Genomic DNA, 25020 nt, shown 5'->3' with positions numbered 1-25020 from the left:
TTTTTTTTGCTGCAACAACACTTAGCTGTAATGCATCTCATTTCCAACTGCAATTTCTCTTTTATACTTGAAACCATTTTTTGTTCACTTCATTTCATGGATACTTTCCAATCGAAGATCATTATTGTTGGGGGGGGGTAAAAAATCATAGGCCAGCAAGCCATTCGCTTGAATGACATGTACAAGTATACTTGCATGTGAATTTCCCCTGTTAAATCTTTTGAAATAGATGTTTAACTGTCACTCTATAGTATTCTGTACATTATCTGGGGACTGTAACACCAATGATTTCATGTAATACCATAAGAAAAAGAAAAGTGGGGACATGACATCATCAGCCAACCTATTGCACATTCATGATTTCATGCTTTTAACTTTTCACAAGATATTCCTAAACTTAAAATTCAATACCGGTAACTAAGTTATTTGTAGTTAGATTTTGATTAAATTTTCAGCCCTTTGCTTGATTTGTTATTGTACTTATTTAATTATTTTCAGCCCCCAAGTATCTCTCTAATACAGGGCATTGGAACACTTCTCCCACTAGTTTTTTTATCACAAATTTCTATTTACAAAGATTCTGAAATATTTTGCCATGGTCGAGAAATATTTTTTTAACACAGACAAAAAAAAATACAAAACTCACCAAGGACCACTATTTTTTTTTTATTTAGATATTTTAATTGGAAAATTTACTCTTAAATATCAGATTTCTAATATATTTCTATCAACATGTATTTTACAATGTATTTTCCATTTGTCTGACAATGAATACAGAGGTGGATCTAGCTGGGTTAGATACAATACCATTCCATAGCCCATAGTATTTTTGCACAATGGTGGGCTTGCCCCAAGTATTATCTATTTTGGTTAAATCCACCCCTGGATTAATTCAATCTTTACAAATGAATAATATCACACTTTACACATGTTTACGCAGAGAAAATGAAAAATTATGAAGCTAGATCTTGTGAGTTATTGGAAAGTAAATGCCCCCCCCCCATAATAAAATAAATAAAACTAAGATACCACACACAGATTCTTGCCTAAATATTACAGACATGAGACTGCAAGAATGTCTGACAATATCGTCTAAAAATGATTGTCGTAACTGATGAAACAGTATTTATTTACATTTGATTATGGTAAAATATGAAAGAGCCCCTAGAAATATTTTTTACATGGAGATCAAGATTTGTTCGGGCACAAGTGTTCCCTGGATATAATATAAATGATGTTCCACTGCCATGAATAAATTTTAATCAACATCAGTCTGTTGTTCTAAAAATGTTAAAATACATGAAAATAAGGGTTGGACATCACTTTTTTTTTTCTTTTGGGGGTTGAAAAGAAAAGTTGTCCAATTATACAAGTTCTTGTCGGGTTAGGGCAGTGTTTTGTTGTGGTTGCCTAATGGAGAAGAGACAGAAGCTTTCCCTTCATGTCGTTGAAATACAAGACCCAACTAAATATTTGTTCAAACCTGAACCAACCTGCTGCATACAAGCAAACAGAGGGCAAAGCAAATATTTATTCACAGAAATTGAATTCTTTTGCTTGCCTTGGGCTTGCATTTGCTTTTATTTTATTTATGGTAAGATATTGGAAACGTTATAATAAATTAACGCACCTGGCCTATCCTCACTTCTATGAATAAACATTCTGTATAGTTCTACCACCGACACTCATGGAAAATGAATCTGACAAGTTTTTAAAATGGAGCTTGAAATCACTGCCTTGAAGCCCAATAGACTGGGTTTCTGTTTTAGACTAAATAATTTCCTATTGAAAATTCCTATTGCACAATTCATATGAGCTATACCAAATGAAAGAGGAGATTCTAAGTTTTACAGTAATAGGTCATTTGTCTATTGTATTTGTTATTAAGTTATGATAACTAAACAATAATTTGGTGTTTTGGTTTTTGTGGGACTCAATGACATATTATTTATTATTGTTACTTAAATCGGGCCAGGTCCCTTACCCATAATGCAACATTCTGATCAGCAGAGTAGTCTTGTGATATAAAATATAAATTTTGGGTTTTCATTCAATATAGGCCCGCCTGAATGAGCAAACACTGATCCACTAATCAATGCATTCACTTCATACCAAATTGAAGGAAAATGAAACCCAAAACCTAACACCACATATTGAGAAATACATGATAATCAAAATGATTAATTTTACATCGTTATCTATATTTTCCAAATTGGCAAATTAGCTAAAATTTGCCTATTTGATAATCGTAGATATGGCTAAAAAAATTATTAACATTCATCAAATCATATTTTGAAACTATAATATAATATCAAAGACATTTGGAACAATATTTTTATGAGTGTTTATGTGTATATTTGATTTATTATTGATAAAACAGAATCTATATTGAGCAAACGTATTAGAGATGTAGTTCGTTGCAGACGTCACAATTTTGAACTAACCCAGTGAAAATGGGCGATTTCCATCCAGAGACTTCGAACCTGAAGAAGCCTAACTTTAAAGAGGTGGTACTCTGTACCGGGAAATCAGATTGGAGTAGAAGTGGATTCATTTTGATTATCCTGTATTTTTAAATGATGTTATTTGGTATAAGATTTGGGTTTCATTTTCCTTTAATTGTGAAACCAAGTAGCAAACAAGTACTTTTCCTCTCAGGGATATAGTCAAGGCCGGTGCATTCAAGTCATGAGGCTGCTGGAGAAAACCTTATCCAATACACTTTGTACAGGTGACTCAGGCCAAAGCTGGAAAAATCTGGCCTCATGGACGGCCTCGACATCATCCCCGATTCTAAGACTAGCTCTTTATAACAGAGTAAATGAGAGAACAGTGTTGGTCAGGGTGCATTTGCTTTAAATTGACACAATTATATTTGTGACAGCTTTGATTAACATGGAAGAAAGACTTTCGCTTTGTGTCTATTAATCATTCACCTAGTTACCAATATATCTATCATAACTTGTACATATCAGTGACAGTAGACTTTGCATAAGTCCACCATTGAAAAGTCAAATATCGCCTAACTCAAAGCATTATTTCAGACCAGAACATGCACTGGGGTAATGACATCTTCCAAGTAAAATTTGTAGTTAAAGTTGAACAGATTTCTGTGGTCCCAAAATATTTGACTTTAGCAGAGTCACCTGTCTTACCAATCAGCAGAATTAATATTTGATTCAAATTAAGCTATCTGTGGAAAATGACTGTGGACCATTATTTCAGATGAAAATATGCAAATCATGAGGTGTTCCAAGTCAAAGTTTCCCATAAGTGGAACAGATAACTGTGGTCCTAGATTTGACTTAGGCAGAGTCACATGTAAGTTCCCCTAAATGTATACAACAAAAAGGAAGCACATCGCTTGTTTTATTTTTTTCCTGTTAAAACATCATTTTATTCTTAATGGGTCAGTAGATTAAATGATTTTAAGTAATTATTTCAGAGATTAGACTCTTTCTGGACAAGAGTTGATTATCAATATTGTACAAGAAACTGGGATGTACAACCCCTACTTAGCTCGTTTACCGCAAACTAATGGGAGGCTCAACGTGCAACAAGTGAACCATCACACATGTATCATCCAAACTGTACAAAAAATGTCACAGTATGATCCGATCACTGCACTTGGTAAATAAATGCAGGTGCAATGCACTTAGGCCTTCTGGTTAAATGCACAATTTTGCTGCAGATACATGCTTGAATCAGCACTAGTTAGGCTTTTTTTATACTGGTTGGGGATTTGTCTTCTTGCTTACAATAAGTGTATCCTCGTGTTCATGAAAATGAGTATGAAACATTGATTATTCTTTACCCTACTTGTATTTTGCTAACTTCTGAGGCATTGTACAACACAAATAGCAAATATCTCTCTTTTTGTAATGGTACAATATTTTGCATTCAGTGAAAGAAAGACATTCTATTCAACTCAGCTATGCGTTACCTCGTGCGAAATATTGTACCATCACACTCATGCCTATTTGCTATTTGTACTAGCATTGTACATTAATTTTGGAGACATATACATTTTCCATTTGACCTGTCACAACAATCATGATTTCATAATTTATATAACAATTTCTATTCAATGTTTGACATTTCTTTTAGTTACGATAAGATCATTATGTGGTTTGGAAAAAAAATTATATAATAATAATAATAATAGTAATTGGTATTTATATAGCGCTTTATCAATCTACGACTGTTCAAAGCGCTTCACAATTATTATTAACCGGTCACTGGATTTATAGCATTTCAAGCAGCCTGTTAGGCGCAAACTTGCTAAAACCAACCACAATGACGGTTGTTTCCTACCGGTACCCAATTAGCACCTGGGTGAGAGTGGCAAAGTGTGGATTGACGCCTTGCCAAAGGACGCTAGACCATGATGGGATTTGAACACACGACCCTTTGATTACAAGGCGAGAGTCAGAACCGCTACACCACGGCGCTTCCAATACAATACATGTACCTTTAACTTTACTCCCCTATAAATTATTGAATTGTTACTTCTATATATTTGAAAGTATAATATAAGATACATCGTAAACTTTTAAACCAACCCCTGAGGAAAGTTTCATGAAAGGACTTTTCAGACGTTTATCAAAGTCTATTTTATCTGACAGTTACCATAGTAACAGTGCTTCTCAGCCAATCAAAACCAGAGAAAATTTTCAGATCTGACAACTTGTCATATGACAATTGTTGATGAAACACTCCCAATTTTTACAGTTTTGCTTTTAAAGCTGATACACACAGTGTATATATATCGCTTTCCAATACAGCGGATTAAAAACACACGAAGCAACAGACACTACCTGAGTGATCCTGAGAATTTTAAAAAACTCATCTTTCCTCTGATTCAGTCCACTGATAAATCTTAATGTCCTAGAGTTCCATGAAAATCCATCAACGTTCACGTTTCACCACTTGATGTTGAGGGCGTTCGTGTTTTTCTCGACCTCATGGTACTGCGTATGTAAAATAGTCCTTGCCTTGTCACTGCCCACTCCTCCAAGCCAGTCCTCATAGAGGGTCTGTACCATCTCATTCTCCTCCGGTCTCCTTGTAGGAGCAGTGTTGTAAAGTTCATTCACCTCAGAGAGAAAGTCCTTTGCTGGGATGCCCTCTTCTGCCTTGATCTGCCCTCCTCCATTCAAACAACCTGAACGGTTAAAGATAAATGCCAGATGTAGTAACGTTTTCAAAATGAGTATGTAACCAAATCCAATTAAATGACCACCCAAGTATATGTATGTATGACGAAAACATATGAGCCAAAGGATTCCGGAAGAAATTGTGTCATTGTTGAGAAATTACCAAATATACTGTCCCACCTGTGCTTATCTGTGTTGGTGATTTCCAATGTGACTGTTTTTTCAGCTTACATTCAGTTTGCACTCGGGTTGATTGACATTAATGTAATATGACACTTACGCTCACATGGCAAAGTGCACGATGTCTGCACTGCTTTTAACATCACAACTGAGAACTTGTGCTTTGTTTTATGAAATAGGTCGGCGGTATGAATTACATATTGAAGTATTAGTTCAATACCCTCCAAATTTTCTTTGATCGCACAGATGAAGAAGCAAGATCTGCTTTCTATTACGCCACCACATGCATCATCAGAATGATGCACATCTGCGCAAGTCATGAACATGTGACTTGAATATGCACATGCTATTGGCTAAATCCATGAACCTGTTTGGTAATTACATGTACATACCTGAAGGACAGGCCATGACCTCTACAAAGTGATAAGGGGATTTCCCTCTCTTGATCTTTTGTACAAGATTCTGTATATTCCTGAAGCCATAGGCAAGAGCAAACCTCAGTAAAATCTGTCCGTCGGATTCTACGATCACCTCCTTAAAATCTTTGTTTCTACAAGATAAAGGAATAAAAAATACATTCAATGTTATCAAAGAATTTCCTCATTCAAATGGTATGTTCCATATCAGATTTTCCCTTCTTCATTTCTAATTAAATTTTTATATGCAATAATGGTATATACATAGCTCCCATTATCCAAGTGTTCAATATTGTAGCACTGACCATATAATGATAAATAAATAAATGAATAATACTGAGATATATGTATCACCCAATTCAAAGCATGGTTTATACAAAAAATACACAATTATCAATTAGTAAAATATAATATTTCTTCTAATACATTCAAACAAAGAGAATACATATTAAAAAAAAATCATATATATCCAACTTCAGAGCACTGTAATTGATGGTGGCCATAAGTGGGGGAGCTTCCAAAGAACAAAACAAAATGGGATAAGCAATGACCCAGGTACACTGCTATGTCAGTGCAAATATTCTGTTTTATTAGGCTTACTTGAATACCCCCCCCCCCCCCCCCAATCACATGTAGAAATGACCATATAAGTCAGCACCTACAACCAAACATACAACCATAATAAGAATATGTTCAGCTCATGTCAATGAGTCTCATCTCAAAGTAGGCATTGTGACCCAAGCTCGTGATCAGAACTCAAATCCACCAATACACTACTAGGAGTTGAAACATTTTCTCTTCTACATTATTTTACAGTTCTGCATTGCAGCTCACCCACTCAAATCCAGTGAAATAGGATTAAAAACATTCCATTTTCCTTTTCAGTGAATAAAACAAGACAAAATAACTAGGTCAAAGTGATTTACTTCATAGTTTTGTACTGCAGTTCACCCAGCTCCTTTCCAAACAGTTCTCTGGCTGCATAACGTATAATGTGTTCATGGTAACCACCGGGTCCGCCTCCGGAATGACTCAAAACTGATCCACCCTCAGAAAATGGAAACCTGCATGTAACACAATGTGCTATTACTGTCATGTAATGATAATAATAATAATAATAATGATCATCATCATCATCATGATAGCTGAGTTTATGATATAATACTTATCTGTTCATTTTATATTATAAAAAAATGTCATTTATGAGGTTATGAAGTTTTTGTTTGACTCACTTAGTAAAACACCTCGAGATCAAATTCAATTAGAGTTTATTTTATTTCATTTCCAATTTATTTTTATGCCATATTCAGGGATGCATACATTTTATGTCTTCTCCAAAATTACATTAGGTAAAAATCAAACTTGTCCCCGTCTCTGAATACTAAAATCAACATTACATTCTGTTTCAAGCCTGAATGTAGGAATGAAAGCATACTCAATTCCAAATTAAGCTGCAACTAGGAGCCAACTTACTCTGACTACAAGACTTACAGCAAAGTTGAATTCTAATTTTAGTATTTATAGCAATATGCCAAACTTCAAATAGAATAATTTTACATTTTGAAATAATCATATTCAATACAAAATGCAATTTTTTAAAAAATGGGGTCATAGATAAAAGAAACAAGCTCATAATTCAAATGAACTGGTCAAGTTGACTTCATTTATTATTAATCTACTCAAAACTTACGTTTCATTATATTCCTGAGATTCTATTTCTGATAATATCACTTGTTCTTTGGCAAGCATGGCATCGACTTCACCTGAAAAATATTTTTTAAACCATGAAAAAGATTAAGAAAGAAATAGAAATCTGTGTACAACTGTTTTCAGCAATGTAATTCATGGTATTTGTTTGAAATATATTATCTATTTGTCTACTTATACTCTACTATATTCTAATGCTTGGAAATAATATGGATCCAATTTGCATATCTGAATACGAGATTCATTTAAACTCTGTATACAAAGTTCACAGATTAAACCAGAACACTTTTTTTTGCATACTCGTATTACATGTGCTGACCTGCAGTGCAGGATTTGTCATTCTGTATAACTGTTGACTCATATTTGCAGTGGCAGGGAGAATTTAGTTACTGACCAGGGGAGCGTTTCATGAAAGGACTTGTCAGACGCTTTATCTGACGAGTCCAATTTTATCCGACAGTTAACATCGTAAGAGTGCTTCTCAGCCAATAAAAATCCAGAAAAGTTGACAACTTGTCGGCCAAAATTTTGATGAAACGCTCCCCTGGTTAGCTTTTCATGCAACAAATATTCAGTCATTTTTACTGACATCTGATAAAAGCTAGAAAAATCCTTGCATTCGATTGGCTCAGAGCAAATTTGTCATTGAAAACCCTGACAAGATGCTTCATGAAACACTTACCTGATGTTATCACGCAATCAACATCTCTTGTCCTGTAGACGTCACTGTAGAAGTCATCTCTTGATGCTTCTAGCTTCTTATCATAGCACGGCATCACTGTGACATGGTAGATACGATCGGGTTTGACGTGAAGGGACTGCGCGACATAGTCTTTGACTAGAGAACCAATGATTTGTTGGGGTGATTTGGTAGTGCTGATGTATGGTAGGATGTAGGAGCCATGGGTTTTCTCTGCATAACACACCCAGCCTGATTGAAAAAAAGTTAATAAAAATATGGAAATGATTACTTTTTGTATAATAATAATCACTGTAATTGTTTAATTTTTGTAAATCCAAGCTGCATTTATCTCTTTTTTCTTCATCATTTCAAGAACTGGTCAAGCAATGATAATTTGAGAGCATTATGACTTTTCATATAATTCTATCAGAAAACAACACAGAAATTAGACATACATGATAATAATATTCCCCTTTTACATAGCGCTTGTACATCGAAACACCTCTAAGCACTTTACAGGTACATTTTTATCCTGGTCTTCGGATCCTGGCTCGCCTTCACACAATGCATGCCATTTCTCCAGTCCCTGGGAAGCATTCTAAAAGGAGGTACATGACCAAGAGGTGATGTCATTTTTTTCTCTCAATGGAATAATAGTGTAACATGTCCAATAGTCTACTTTCTTTCTTTTTCTTCCTCTTCTTCAATTTTTTTCAATCACCTCCCATCCCCCTCCCAGGTGTCAAGTCCACGTGAATGAAATGAATGATTATTCCATGGATTACATGTACCTGGGCAAGCTGATGCTAGCATTGGTAGCGATCCTTTTGTTGCTTGATTGTTGAACCTCTGAATAAACTCCCTCTGGCTCTCAAGAAGACTAAAGTCCCTAGCAAAGGTTTCATCAAAGACATGGTGCACACCTAAGGGATGACATGTGTGGCAATTATAATAATAATAACAACATCAGCAACAACAACAGAAATGATAATAATAATAACAATGATAATAATAACATAAGTCATTTTGTTATAGCGAATAGCACATTATGAAACTATGGCTCTATGTGCTTCAGAAGAGATAAGGATGTGTTATTGAGATCTCTTGGTTGATTCAATATACAGTTTGAATAAGTCAATTTCAACCCTATCTAGGTTGGGGTATTTTGGGAGATCATAGGGCTCGAGATCTCGGCCGTCGATCGCGCCGAAAATTGGCACGCACGTAGTCTGGGACATAACCTACAAATTCTATAGTAATTTATTTCATGCAAATTGCTATTAATTCATTATACTAATTTATGCATAATTAGTATGCAAAATCATACTTTTCCTATAACACCATAAATAAAGCTCCAAATGATCAAGTTTTGGTGTAGAAACACTTTGCGGTGTTCTTAGCAAATGTATGTGAAAAAATTCTGATATCAGATCAATTTCTTATGTATTATATTGTTTTTTGCAATTTCTTATGTATTTCTTTGTTTTTTTAACCTATTGTTTTTCATTGTTTTTTTTATGAAGTTTGTCGGGGACTCTTTTGAGATCATAAACAGCATAAAATAAATCCATTTAGACCAGCAAAACTAAAAATAATCATACATTCATGATTTTTGGTTGAAAACAAAATTTGCATTGACTTTGTACACGAAATCACGTTTTCGAGCAATTTTTGGTCTGACATGAACTTAGAAAATGTTGCGTAATTTAGGAACCGCGTACCCGGGCATCACAAATTTGGTCTCAAAATATGCGCAAGACTTGAAAGTAAAATGTAAGTGAGTGGCGTGGTCAAAAAATTTCGCATGGCGAAAATATTGCGCGAATCGTTGAGGGGGGCCTCTGAGGCCCCCCCTTCCCGGCCTAGAGAGGGCTAAGGGCTGTCTTAAACTTGTCTCATGTATCAATTGTTGTAAGTGAATTCGGGAGGTTGTTCCAAAGAACCAGGGCAGCATGAGCAAATGAATGTGAACCATATGTCATGTGAAGAAAGATGATGCATTGGCTTATAGACAGTACCTAAATCATTAACATTTTAAGTACGAAGGAGCTAGTCCATAGAAACACTGAAATGTTGCCTACCCAGTTCTCTGAAGAAAGTTGTCAATTTTCTAGCTGTTTCAGGAAGTGATAGTTTATATTTGGCTGCTAGTGATGCTCTAGACTGGGGTGAGATGGTTACGATTACAGTCATCTGCTTGCTCACCTCTCCGTTCTAAGCAGAAAATTAAACATGTAATAATTATTCATAATTATACTTTCTTGCTCCTTTTTTAACATCATCTTAAAAATCATGAACAGGAACATTACTATTGATTTGGAGATAAAGAGAGATTGGCTGAACATGTACACAGCTTTAAGCTAGAAGTGTATCATACCAGTACTCTAAATTCACCTTGAATAAGTTAATCAATTCAGATTCATTCACTGATCTACAGAACAAAATATAAAAATATATTAAAAATCAAGATAAAATCCCCCCAAATGTATTGTTCGCTGTCATACTATTCTCAAAGTGTGGGAAAATATATTATTATGCAATGAGCAGTGACAGTACATTACAAATTAAAAAGCAAAAATGAAGAAACCAGCTATTCTGCATTAAGACAGGAAAAAATTAAATGAGGCATGGGTGATTAAAATAATGATTTTACCCCTAAAAGTCTCAAGAACTCTTGAAAATAGTAAAAGAGCCCAGGGAAATGCCCATTCACTGCAAAAAGCTTATCTAATGTTGCAGAATTAAGCAGTATGGTGTGAAAGCAGACCCTGAAAATACAAATTTGGCACAAGTTTTGATGTCCCAAATGTCATGACAATAATCATCCAATGGGTTATATGAATCTTGATGAGGCCGAGTGTTACCTATTTGTCTACATTAAAATATTTTCCGCTTAGCCTTATCTTCAATGTAAACTGAAATGTACACTCTTGAAAACACCATCATCCAGATGGGTGTTTCATAAAGCTGTTAAAGTTACAAGCAACCTTAACAACAGCTGGTGATCATTTCTTGTGGTTAACGATACACACCAGGGGCCTGTTGCATAAAACTTTTTACCTGAGAAAACTCTGTGTTAAACTCAATGGCAGAAATCAGATTAACCTTAGTTTTCAGTTTTTACCGGAGTTTTCTCAGGTACAAAGTTTTATGCAACAGGCTGCTGATTTCCTGATTGGCGTTGATGTAGTTCCTAAGAAAGGGTCACCAGTCGTTCGTATAGTCTCTCATAACTTACAAAAAGCTTTATGAAACATCCACCAGGTATAAGTCAACAACTATGCACCTTCGGGGCAAGCTCGAAAACCAAAAGCAAGGTTTCCATTAAGATAGGCTAAGCAGAAAATAACTTTGATGTAGACATGCAAACGTAACTTTCAGCTCCATGGACCTTCGCCCTTGAGGACTTTTGGCCTTGTGGGAAGACACAATTTTTACTTACAACAGCAAGCTTTTGATTCTCCTCCAGGACTCGGAAGAGTTCCTCTTGACTCTGTTGTGTAATAAGAACACTCTCGGCTGATGTGATGCAACCACTACAAGCCAGACAGTCATTCAATGTTATCTGAGCCTTCTCCAATTTCCTCGACCCTCCATACTGTATGGTAAAATGACACATCATATGATGGTAGCCTTGCCTAACAGCACATTACATGAACCAATGTTAAAGAATGCCAAAATAAGTCAATGTGTGCTGATTATTCTTAAACATAAACTGCTAATTTATACATTATTTATTTAATGTCTAGACCAATCAAAAACAATTAAAAGAATATCGAAAAATATAGTCAGAATTGTTACAAGCACTAGTTTTGGGTTGTTTAATTTCATGGCTTGTACGCCCTGAAATCAATATGTTCTGAATAAATCTTACGTCATCTAGTTGGAAATAGCTGCCATCGTCTTCAATCCGTATAGCTCCTGGTTTACCCGCCACTTTTTCCACCTTGACTGGTTTTATACATTCCTGGGGATAAAAATACATAAATTTCATAAAAAATCGAGACAGACAGAAATAAGACTTAAAGGGTGTTTGAAGAAAATAATTACAATCAATGGCAAATTTACAATTGATCTAGATCAATTATAACTAGACCTACCGGTATATCAAATCAAGTTGAACTTCCTGTAGCTAAAGCAAACTGAACAGTAAATGAGTGCAAATTTTCAATGAATTTTTATTATTATTGATTTTGGGACCCACAATTGACTTAGGTATACAATAATATTAATAATGATATTAATAGTAACAATAACAATAGTCTAATAATAATACCCGTAATAAAGATTGATTTATTAAGCACATTCTAGAAAAAGCTCTCTCTCTATAAAACAAAGTATTTAAGAATGGAAGTTATGCAAGTTAAGGTCCTCTACGTCTGCACAGTGCCCCTTTTGCGCACACGCGTATCTGTGTGATTCTAGTAAAAAGATACACTACAACCACAAACTTTACAGATGCAATACATAGTCATAGAAAGATATTCCTTAAAAATCTTACTCAAAATGGTGGAAAATAATGAATTTTGTGCATTTTATGTGCCGACCTAAAAAGACAGCCTTTCTCATCAAAATCCCTGAATCGTGTATAAAGTGAATGGGCGCATGCGCAGTCGCAGACATGGGCACAATATCTTTTTTTTTTGTTCGATCTGAAAATGTCTGGCCGTGCTTTTTTCCAACCAAGAAAATCATATATTTCTCTCAAATTTTTGTGAGATTTTTGGCACACTTTTGTGAAAAAAAAATTATCTTAATTTAAAGGAGAATGAAACCCTTGAAACCAGCTGAATCCATATCAAAGTGAAAAATCAAAGAAACATACTGTTGAAAGTTTGAGGAAGATTGAATGAATAATAAGAAAGTTATGAGCATTCGAATATTGAGATCACTAGTGCCATGTAGATCCTCACAACGGCAATGCGACCAAGATCTGTGATATCACACACGTACAACTCCCTTATTACTTTAGTACTTATTTCACTTATATTCTCACTTTTATAGAGTCTATCACAAGGTGAGGTGTTCTCTTTATGATATGACAAGTACAGAGGTTTCACAACATTATATCATTGATGAATCGTTTGTCATATGATTAGAATGAGCAAAAAGAGATGTTTTGGGGTATATTTTCAGTGTCCAAATGGGAGAGTTGTACGTGTGTGACATCACAGATCTTGGTCGCATTGCCAATGGGAGGATCTCCATAGCATTAGTGATCTCGACATTCAAATGCTCATAACTCTTTTATTGCTAGTCCTATTTTACTCAAAGTTTTGTTGATCTTATTCTTTGATTTTTCTGCTTTCACAAAAGCTAACTTGCTCCAAGAGTTTCATTCTCCTTTAAATTGTTAATGTTAGGTGCACAGACATGTTCCCCCCTCTTCATCATGTTACTCATATAGACGTAACTTGTAACAGTTAAGTTTCTTGCAACGCCCCAATTTTTTTTCACAAACTTTGCCTCCCACTGATTGATATCATCCCACAGTTATTACTAAATGCATACGGAAAGACAAAGAAATATCAAAGATCTAAAATAATCTCAAATGTAGACCTCTCAAGCTCACTAAAAGTCCAAACACAAGCTGACACAAGTTATTATGGCAAGTTCCCCCAAGTCTGCGCAGTCTCCCTTGTCTGCGCATACGCGTATCTGCGCAATTCTAGTAAAAGAAGATACGAAACGAACACAAACTTCACACATGCAACACATAGACAAAAATCCGACTCAAAATGGTGGAAAAATAATGAAATTTGGGCATTTCATGTGGCGTCCTCAAAATGCAGCCTTTCTCATCAAAATATCCGAATCGTGTGCAAAGTGAATGGGTGCGCAGACATGGGGTACCACTTTTTTTTACAATTTTAAAATGACTGCCCAAGGTTTTTTTCCAAGAAAATCTCATATTTCTTTCAAATTATCGTGAGATATTTGGTACATTTACTCATGATAATAATGAACATTATTAACAGAAAGATTTTGTGAAATAAAAAGAAATACATGTAAAATCTTGACTCAAATCGTTAGGTGCGCAGACTTGGGGACCACCATTATATACAACTAAAGACAAGTGTCAATCATCTTAATGTCATTGACATTGACATTGTCAATGATCATGTCAATTGAATTGTCATATCTCTCCCTCTCACTCAAAATAATTAAAAAAAGTCTCAAGTCACACTGACAAAGTCAAAGACAAATTTTACCTGCGAAGGAGTGATAAAATCATCAAGATCAGCAAGCTTCAGTGCTCCACTAAAGTGCGCCATGACCAGGATCAGTACGTTTCACACACAAAACAAAACATGCAAAGTCACAGTCAGAGCGTCTCGAGCTCGGCTCTCGCATCTCTCCGTGCAGCAGCTCAAAGCCCTTCGGTATCTGCCTCTTTAGCTCCGCCAGCGGTCCGGCTAGTATGCATATCGAGAATCGGTGAGTTGAAGGGGCGCCGGACTGACATCCGACGAAAAAGAAATGAGGAGGGGTAAGGACGTACGAGGCAGATAGCATTTTCAATCTTGCTCTAAAAATGTTCAATAAACCGTCAAATTTTGGACTTAAAATATTTTTATATAATAATAAATGCTTTTAAAATATTCATTTATAGATAATAGATTGAAATATATTTAAAACTGTGATTTAATGAGTTACGCTGGAATAGATCCTTATAAAGAAAAGGGAATTCCCCCTTTGCAAAATTGATCCACCTCTTGTAGCTAGCTCTTCATCTTTTTGCTTGCATCTCACGGTACTCGGTTAATCCCTTTTCTTTGTTTTCAAAGCTTTGTTTTCAAAACTAACTCTAACTTGTTGGCATGCCAACTTGTTATATTCCGGGTCAAACTCACATCACAGGAACAAGGAAATAAGAGAAGATGCTGCTAATCCTTTGTTAGTCTAGTCTGTGCTTGCTTGTTGAAGTCAGAGGCGCGAGGCCGAAGAAGGAGTGAAGAAAGGCTGAACTGCCTGGCTGGATCATTTGACATTTTGATTAGGATACTTACATGCAGATACTGAGATAGACAATACTGAATTGAACAGGAACAAGGAAGTGACTTACCCATTTATAGCATATACTAGTACCAGTGGTACTGAGCCTGAGGCACATTAATGATTGATACTCATCAACAGCAGTCTATTTCCTTGCAATATATCAAGTGTACTTTCTGTATTGTATTTCATCATAACACAAGTTTGTTCAACTGAACTGAACTTCCAAGTTCAAGATGGTCTACATGTCGGTTGCCGCTCGAAATGAAAAGATGGTGCACCTGGCGAGATCGCCTGGGTTTCGAGCTTGGAGTACATTTTTTGGTGAGTGGATCTAGACAGAATATTTTATTGGAAAACTTGTATACATTCTCAAATTGAGCTTTGCTTTTGATTTTTTAATGAGTATTTTAAAGAGGAGTTATTCTTTTTTTTATTGTTCTTGCTTCTATCATTCTTTGACTGTCTATGATCATTTTTATTATTACTGATCTGGCAATTTCATATAAAAATAAATTGATCATGTTGATGATAAAATTTGAAATATAAGAAGAATATTAGGCATCATACATGCACAGAAAGTGATTTCCAGAGTGCAAAACATGGCTGTCAGAAAAGACAGAGATTAACCTGTTTACTTTAATTAGTTGAGAAACTGTATAACACAAGGAACTATATCAATTTATCTTATATTTTTCAGGTATCCTTGCTATAGGTTGTGGGATGGTAATCTTCTCAAATGATGACTGGCTGTGGAAATCATTCTGTCTCTTCTGCTGTGGATTTGTGGCAATATGCTCTCTAGATGACTGGGAGGTAATTATATCATCAGTTCCCAGGGGACCACCGCAATTACACATGGACACCAACCACGCTGTGGTCAAGAAGTCAATTACTAGATTCCTGGTTCTAAAGTCAATGGTTCAATTCCTGACTGTGGCACCTTGGTTTGAGCAAGGCATTTAGATGCATTGCTCTTTTACTTTAAGTTATTAAATTTCATAATTCAATAACTGGAAATGCCTCAAGCATGATTTCATACCAACATGCACACATTTTTATTTTTTTAATGTTTTCATACACAAAGTCATTAAAGAAGGTTGTTTTCACAGATGAAACATGTACATGTGGACAGTAAAAAAGGGTATCAAAATTGCCAGATCAGGGAAAGGTGTACAAACTAAATGCAAAGGCCATATACTTCACCCTGTCATTAAAAAATATATATGAGGCATCATTTAGGGTGGGGAAAGTTGACAAAATCAAGATCAAGATTACTTGTTTATTTGTTTAGGATTAATTTTGTGAGTCCATGTGTGAGCATGCTGTTCATCTTGTAATGACAGTGCCCTCCCCTGGGAATCACTTTCAAAATATTATATTGCTTCTTTGGCCATTAACTACTTGTAGGACTTCAATGTACAACATGACCAATGGCTGTTAAAATTGATGATTTTGGTTATGTCATTCATTTTTGACAAATTTGGCAAATTAAAGAGTAGCATGAATACAGTACCCAGACCGCCTCAAAAAAAAGAAAAGAAAAGGGAATTCATTTCATTGGGTGCTGCATTCTCTAATCCAAATTTTATGTTCAATAATAAAATGTGTTCATGACATATTTTTACCTTAAATTGGGGATTTGTATGGGTGTCAATTTTTTTTTAGACTTGCACAGTATTTCGGGTTATTTAATGATTTTTTTCATGCAATAACTGTAAATAAAGTCTACTGAAGTTGCATGTACATGAAACTATACTCCTGTGATTAATTTTGTTGTTTTTTACAGGTGCAATAGCGCCACCTGTAGTTTTTTTTTTTGATGAACTGAAATATGAAAGTCCTCATAATTCAGTAATTGAATCTCTTGTGCACATTGATTAGAGAGATAATGAGTTCCATTGAGAAATAACATTATTTAGCTGAAAATGAAAGTGCTCTCTTATTGTAGTCATTAGCAATGTTTTTGCATTTAGCTTGCGTGTTATTTGAGTTACAGGTATCTTGCCTATTGTGTTCAATTATTACCATTCATATATATCTTTCCCCTCTATGTTTATAAATAATTGTTTGGTACTGCAAAATCATAAAATAGCCTTAAAAACTGACATACTAAAGCTTTTCAACATGCACTCATCGGAGTAATGCTAGAGCAAAACAATATGTTATAGAACCAGAAGACACAATGTTTGATAAAAATTAGCCATGCTCATTTTAAATTCCTCTTATTTTCTGATTGAAATTTTCTTTGTATTTTAATTCTTCTTCATCATCAGGAATGCATCATTGAAAAGGATGGTGACATTCTTCTGAAGAGGTTTAGTTTGATTGAGAAGATCCTTAGACCGAAAGAAAATCAGCGGCAAGGTAAGTAATCCAAACAATTCTGGGGTCTGTTTCATAAATTTTTTAATAATAATAACAGTTTAAAGCTACTGAAATCACTCAATTTGATTGGCTGATAGTAAACATCATAGGAATTATGCATACAACTAATCTTTATGAAACAGGACTCTGGGGTTCTGAACCATTTACAAACACCTACATGTATTATGCAATCTGGGACTCGATTTGAAAAATATTGACAATATGGAAAAGAGCAATGCACTTTTAAATAAGATGATATTTTTCTGTCAAATATGTTACTTTCTACATCCCCAAAACATTAAAGTACGTCCTAAGCATCATTTAAGTTTTGTTCAGGATAATTTCTGAAAGATTACAGTGTATGCATATGGGCAATTCCATAGGTTGGTGGACATGAGCTCAATGTGTCTTTGTACATATAGCCCATCTGAACCGTAACGTGAGTAACCACTTTATCTGCACCCCTAGTAAAAACCATGTGTTCTTTATTTTTTGAATTATATACAAATTTGTCTCCCTAATATACTTCTAAATGGATATAATCAACTTTCATAAAAGCCTTGTATGAGGACACTTTTCACTTATGTCCACTTTTCATTTTATGCATGTCCAAATCATGTAACATGAGTAACCCACACATTTCAAAGATTTGCCAGGAGCATAATGAAATTTCCCAAGTTTTGTTTTTATACAAAGGATAGTCAGACTGCGTACTATGTTGTGATAAAGAGATGTTTAGTTCCTATCAATAATAATGGAGTTACAGCTCCAAGTATGAGTCAAGGTGTCTCGAAATGTAACGTGGGTAACCGTGGAATAGCCCATATGCCCATTTTGGACAAACACCTGCTTTCGCAAGAATGGTAATAGAAGCTCAGGTTAATTTCTGAGTCTAATCTTATCAAGAAGCATCAGCAACTTTATGGAGTGTCAGATTTAGAGTTGATAGGAAGGAAAAGAAACACTTGAGGAATGGGGATATAATAATACCAAATATCATGCAATTTTCTGAGAAGCAGAGATGTTAGACATGTTAATTCCATGCATCAGAATGCTTTATAGTTTGGGATAATTTTTTTTCCAGAAAGCTTGTTGCAGAAAAAGTTGTATAGTGTAAAAGCAACTCAGAAATAAAAAAATGCAACTCATCAATCTGCTTTTCTGATTGGATGAAAAACAAGTTCGTTTCATTGCAATTCTTTCTGTTTGCAGGCCCCTGGATCCTCATCAGTTTGTCCATTTTTCCCCTTCACCATATCTTCCATGATATCCACCATTCTCTGTTTTCTATATTTACCATCCACTGAATACATGTACTATTAGGGACGGTGATTTTTTGTTTACCGGTAAATCAAAACGAATGAAAATCTGCTTTGGTTTACTTCACTTATCATGTCATTACTTATTGGATTCACCTTTGCAAACAGAATTTATGTTTTTGCTGTGTACACTTTCTATAACAAAACAGAATTTCCATTTTAGATAAAACTTGAAAATGAGTTACAGGTATTCAGAAACATAAAATACCGTACTATTTCATGATTTCATGAAGCAAACAATTAGTTAAAAGGAATTAGGTGTAGTGGAATGCTGCAGTCTTCCCTATCTTTTTAGTCCAGTACTTTGTGTTTTCATTCTTTGGCACAGTTATTGCTGAATCATCTAGTATCGTGAAAGCTGAAGTTGAAGCAGAAGACATCAGATTCTTTGGTAAAGGGCGTCTAGTAATGCTCTACTTCAGTGCTGGCTACACCTTGCCTCTGACAGAGAAGTGCACTCTTGGAGATGGAAGGTGATACAAGGGGTCCCAAATAATTATTTGCATTAAAGGGGTATTCCGGTCTGAAAATGATTATATGTAAATAGATAGAGTAAAATTGGGCTAAAAACTGAAAATTTCATCAATATCTGATAACCAATAACAAAGTTATTGAATTATGAAATTTAGCAATATTTTCTACCAGGATGTCCCCCTTTCCAGATGGAAGGACCAAATCAGAAGTGACATGGACTCCCTCTACCATGCTAAAGATCTACATGTAGCCCAGGGGAGAATTGAATGGAAGAGGATCACCTGTAGAAGAGTGAAGGGACACACTGTCTTTTCATTTCATTTATTGATTTCCGTTTCACAATGTTGTACATAGTAAACATAACATAACAGAGTCAACAGTATAACAAGACATGATATCATGTATATCATAATTATACATTTGGTAAACAAATTTTAAAAATTAAGCTAACTCAGATGATTTTTGTCTCACCTACATAGCAGAGTGAGACTATAGGCGCCGCTTTTCCGATGGCGGCGACGGCGGCGTCAACACCAAATCTTAACCTGAGGTTAAGTTTTTGAAATGACAGCATAACTTAGAAAGTATATGGACCTAGTTCATGAAACTTGGCCATAAGGTTAATCAAGTATTACTGAACATCCTGCCTGAGTTTCATGTCACATGACCAAGGTCAAAGGTCATTTAGGGTCAATGAACTTAGACCATGTTGGGGGAATCAACATCAAAATCTTAACCTAAGGTTAAGTTTTTGAAATGTCATCATAACTTAGAAAATATATGGACCTAGTTCATGAAACTTATACATAAGGTTAATCAAGTATCACTGAACATCCTGCATGAGTTTCACGTCACATGACCAAGGTCAAAGGTCATTTAGGGTCAATGAACTTTGGCCGAATTGGGGGTATCTGTTGAATTACCATCATAACTTTGAAAGTTTATGGATCTGATTCATGAAACTTGGACATAATAGTAATCAAGTATTACTGAACATCCTGTGCAAGTTTCAGGTCACATGATCAAGGTCAAAGGTCATTTAGGGTCAATGAACTTTGGCCAAATTGGGGTATTTGTTAAATTACAGCCATAAATTTGAAAGTGTGTTGGTCTAGTTCATAAAACTTGGACATAATAGTAATCAAGTATCACTGAACATCCTGTGCGAGTTTCAGGTCACATGATCAAGGTCAAAGGTCATGTAAGGTCAAAGAACTTTGGCCACGTGGGGGGTATTTGTTGAATTGCCATCATATCTCTATAAGTGTATTGGTCTAGTTCATAAAACGTGGAAATAAGAGTAACCAAGTATCACTGAACATCTTGTGCGAGTTATAGTAGTTTTCAAAATCAGCACTGCTGCTATATTGAATCGCGTGATGCAGGTGAGACGGCCAGAGGCATTCCACTTGTTGTAATTAAGAGTGACACTGCCCTTTGCATCTTCATGTAAGTCAGTAAATCACAATATTCTGTGAAACAGTCTTTATTTCATTGTTTTATTCTTTTCCTTTTTTTTTCTTTGCAGTGATCATGAGGTGATAGCAGAACTGATCAGAAAATTTCTAGAACTTGAAAAGAAGACATGGGTACAAATGGAATTCAAAACTCCTAATAACCAACCCCAATTATCATCATCATCGTCATCATCATGCTCTTCTTCAGACGAAATGGGAGAAGATGCTGAAACAAGATAGCATCCAACTGATTAATTAAAGTTCTCCATGAAGATGGTAAACATTTTTCTATGTGTCCCATGTGGACACATTTGACAGTTTTGGCACTTTTTTACATATTTAAAAATATTCTACTTAAACACAGTATATGATATTAACCCATGCCTACTAGAACGGTTTGATTCCTGTACGAAGCCTATGGGAAATACAGAATTCAGTTGTCATTAGGTGAAGTTGCATTGTTCTTGCAAGGTATGGGGAACATCTGTGTTTACCAAGATCCTTACTCTTTGTTACCCCTCGATTCTTGGGGTACGTTCGGACTTGTAGGCTGACAGGATTCTGTCCTGTCCGTCCATGTACACTATCTTCAATAGAATGGGATTATTGTTTACTTGTTTATTTTTATTTATTTCTTTTCAACTTGTGGGCTGGATGGCCCTCTTCACCAAGATACTGTTCTTCTGTGGGGTCAATTATACATTTAAAGATACAAATGTACAATGAGTAAAAACAAGCACATGTAAACAGTATTAACAGGGTTCCCACAGTCATGGAAAATCCTGGAAAAAATTGTGGTCATATCATGGAAAGTCATGGAATTTAGAAAATTTGTGAAAAGTCACAAAAAAGTCATGGAATTCATTTACCTCTTGGCTATGGCAGCTTTCCAGTTTGTCATGTCTTGCAACTCTCATACTCTGCTATTATAATTAGTGTTCATGATTTTCATTTTTCCCAGTTTTGTGACATCCCAAACTCTACCTAGCTCCCGGGATGTCACGGGAAGTCATGGAAAGCAGCAATAGTCATGGAAAAGTCATGGAATTTTCAAATTTCTGCGGGAACCCTGATTAAATACCTGGGATACACCTTCCACTAACTTATTCTGATGCAAGCGATGAACACTTCCAAATGCTACAGCATTCGCCTCCTTCCTCATTAATCCAGTGTAGACTAGGATTTCCTTTAAGATGTCATAAATATTTTATCTCGCTCTTTATAACAATGGACTTCTACTCCTCAGGCTCTGATAATCTCGGCCAGCGTCAACTTGAAGGTTCTTTATTTTCCATTCCAGCTCGGAAATAGTCCTCTTTGATCTAGGTCTAAACTATGGACACTGCTATGTTCTGCTGCTGTTTCAAATCGCGAACCATTTTAGAAATGGCAGCTATATTACTCTGTATGGTGTCCAGCTTCTGTATACCTAGGCTGAAAAATGGGTTAGTATTTTCAGAAGAGTGAGTGTCAGATTCAAATCACTGTCATGTCACTGCTGAGCATGGTGGTTTGTCACTGTATATGGTTGCGAAGTAAGCACGGGCGTTGGCGGATCCAGAGGGGTGGCATTTCCAGCCCGTGCCCCCCCCCCCTTTTGAGAGTCGTAGTCAATATTTGTAATGTAAATATGCCGTTCATACACAAGTGTGCCCCCCCCCCCTTTTTTTGAGAGTCACAGCAAATAATTTTTATGGGAATATGTCTTATATACCGATACACAAGTGAGGACCTTTTTTTTACCTTTTGGAAAATGGGCCCCTTTTGAAATATCCTGGATCTGTCCCTGAAACATGGGCGTTGGCCTGCTGAAAACATGGATTCAGTAGGCCAACGCCCATGTTTATAGCACAATTTTCTTCTCAAGTTATAAGGTTTGGACAAGAAAAAAAATACCAGAGGAATTGCTGAGGATATTATTGTTAAGTGTCTGGTTTTAGAATGGAAGAAGCTACTATGATTAGAAACTATGGCCCGTATTCTGAAGTCAGGTTTTAAGTTGTGGTTTAACTATGGAAAGCCAGTTGTTACATAAATCTCTAACAGTAGAGGTTCAATGTATCAGCTCATTTGACTCCCAAAACATTATTAACTGCCTGGGAAGGATAAGTATGACAGTTGTCTCACCATTAAAGAATTTGTGAAGAGCACAGTAAACATGAGACGCATTCACTGTAAACAAAATTTTGAAACATTAAGCTCCCCATAATTTTAGTACAGAGTTAGACCGTGGTCTAAGTTAAACCTGACTTCAGAATACGGGTTTTAGGCTTCATTTGTGCCAGAGCTTACACAGCAGACTGCTCAGGCTTGTCTATTATCATACTGAATCATTTCTTTTTATATACCCTGTTTTCATCTTGGAGCTTGTGGAATTAATGTTCAATGGGGTTTATAATGTTTAATAAGGCTATATGCTTTTTTTTTTTGAATGCCACATTCAACTTGCTATTTTCCATGTTATTTTTACGATTGGAGGGTATGTAAGATTATTTTCTGTCACATGCTTTTTGTGTATTATGATTTTACACTTTTTATTTAGAGTATCATACTACAAATACATGTTTTTGTAAAGAATAGAATAAAAAAAGGAATACCAATACAAATCTTTGTCTTGTGTATTTTCTCTTAGAGCCTGAAAATTCATATTTCTATTTTATGTGAAAGAATTGTTTTAAATTTTTGAAGCTATCTAGGGGTCAACTCTCAATTTTTTCAAACTGTTCTCATATCTTTATTTCTGCATCAATTTTGTTTACACTTGGTACAAATGATATGTGTCCATGAGGACAATGGGGTCAAAACGTCAAATTATATTAGGTCATGGCCATCCTTTTTCAAGTTTTTGTTCAACTTTCTCTCGTTTCTTTATATTTGCATCAATTGTGTTTATACTCGGTGCAAATGATCTTTGGAAATACCACACATGTGTTCTTGAGGATGATAAGGTCAAAGGTCATTTAGGGGTCCAAAGATCATATTGCATATTTTGTTGATTGCAAACTCGGGCAAGGCTCGTGGTTCATGAACCACCTTGTTTTTTTATTTTTTGCTATACATAATGAACTGGGTGGAATGTGACTCATGCATTAATTTTTTTTGTCCTATATACCTCAAAAGGGGAATCCAAAATTGGTTCTAAAATAATTGTGTGGTAGGAGAAAATGAAACAGAATGATCGGACAAGGAACGGAAGAGGCAAGAGAGTAATAAGTGTTCTCCTGCTTCCCGTTCTTTGCCTTTTCCTTCTCTGCCTTCTTCACTACTACTTCCCCTCCTCCTTCTCCATCTTCCTCCTCTTCTTCTTCATCTCCTTTTCTTCTTCTTCCTCTTCTCCTCCTTTTTCTCCACCTTGTCCTACTAATCTATCATATTCTCCTACTCTTTCATCTTCTACTTATCCTTCCCCCCCTTCCTCTTTTTCTTATTCTCCTTCTCTTCCTCTTCTTCTTCTATTCCTCCTCCTCTCTCCCGCTCCATCTTCTCCTCCTCTATGTAATTTTGTTTGTTACTCTGATTCAGCAATGAATTTGTTAGAGAAAGAAAAACAACTCCCTGGTTTTATCTACATGTACTTAAGTCACAAACACAAATTTGCAATCATATGAATGAACATGTTTCCGGGAAACAATTTCATTATTTGTAGGAGGCACTCAAAGCTGGATATATGGATATGTTTCTTCATCACATTTCCTGTTTTTTCCCTAATCCAATTAGGAGCCGGGACACAAATCTGCGTGTTAAAAGGCAATTTCGTCGAAAAACACCAGGTTTATATAGGAAAAAAGAGCATTTTTTAATAATTCACACTGTAGGCTAATGTATTTCATTGTACATTTGTATTTATTTCTCATTATCCACTTTACATGAAAATACTTATATGATTCACTCTTTTTTATGTGTGTAAACAAAACAATTCAGTATACATGTAAACAAAAATATATATATGATCTCATTGTGGTATAACGAGGAAATATGAGCATAATCAGTGATAATGATATTTTGATTAAAGAGTTTTATGACACTTAAAGCAAAATAAAAACATGAAAATGACTGTAAATCCTAGTAAATTTTGATAAATACACAAACTTCAGGGGAATAAGAATTTTTTTAACCATTATTTAAGAATGGAAAGATCGGGGGTGGATTAGGCAGTGCTATAACTTAAAAAAATATTTTGTAAAAAAATAATCATTCAACTCCTCTTTATAGGCCTACATGTATGTTTGGTGTTGATAAAAAAAATCAACTACATCCGGTATCTAT

General features: G+C 35.3%; 2 protein-coding genes across 18 annotated transcripts; one reads left to right on the top strand and one right to left on the bottom strand.

The window, feature by feature from the left end:
• Positions 1-672: 672 nt before the first annotated feature.
• LOC129270545 (cytosolic Fe-S cluster assembly factor narfl-like) lies at positions 673-14672 on the bottom strand. Its single transcript, XM_064105943.1, has 10 exons — positions 14354-14672; positions 12016-12108; positions 11584-11739; positions 10223-10355; positions 8933-9064; positions 8142-8390; positions 7443-7515; positions 6679-6816; positions 5729-5886; positions 673-5164 (listed from the first exon to the last, which is right to left on the bottom strand). Exons 1-10 carry the CDS (start codon positions 14414-14416, stop codon positions 4923-4925), a joined length of 1437 nt encoding a protein of 478 aa, XP_063962013.1. The 5' UTR covers positions 14417-14672; the 3' UTR covers positions 673-4922.
• Positions 14437-23374, top strand: LOC129270593 (cytochrome b-245 chaperone 1-like). Of its 17 annotated transcripts, none has more exons than XR_010294947.1 (8): positions 14463-14579; positions 15341-15461; positions 15838-15953; positions 17414-17504; positions 19152-19296; positions 20826-22536; positions 22584-22726; positions 23024-23355. XR_010294947.1 is itself a non-coding variant. In XM_064105948.1 (6 exons), the coding sequence occupies exons 2-6, from the start codon at positions 15374-15376 to the stop codon at positions 20992-20994; spliced, it is 609 nt and encodes a 202-aa protein (XP_063962018.1). In that variant the 5' UTR covers positions 14465-14579; positions 15341-15373; the 3' UTR covers positions 20995-23325. The 17 variants fall into 17 exon arrangements, 5 of the variants coding, with proteins under 5 accessions (XP_063962018.1, XP_063962016.1, XP_063962017.1 ...); XR_010294945.1 differs by lacking the exon at positions 14463-14579 and adding an exon at positions 14814-14895; XR_010294946.1 differs by lacking the exon at positions 14463-14579 and adding an exon at positions 14855-14902.
• The last annotated feature ends 1646 nt before the right edge of the window (positions 23375-25020 follow it).

This window comes from Lytechinus pictus, chromosome 10, assembly GCF_037042905.1.
Source record: "Lytechinus pictus isolate F3 Inbred chromosome 10, Lp3.0, whole genome shotgun sequence".
Lineage (NCBI taxonomy): Eukaryota > Metazoa > Echinodermata > Echinoidea > Temnopleuroida > Toxopneustidae > Lytechinus > Lytechinus pictus.
Note: the sequence above shows the minus strand (reverse complement) of the source record. Positions and strands in the feature narration are given on the sequence as shown.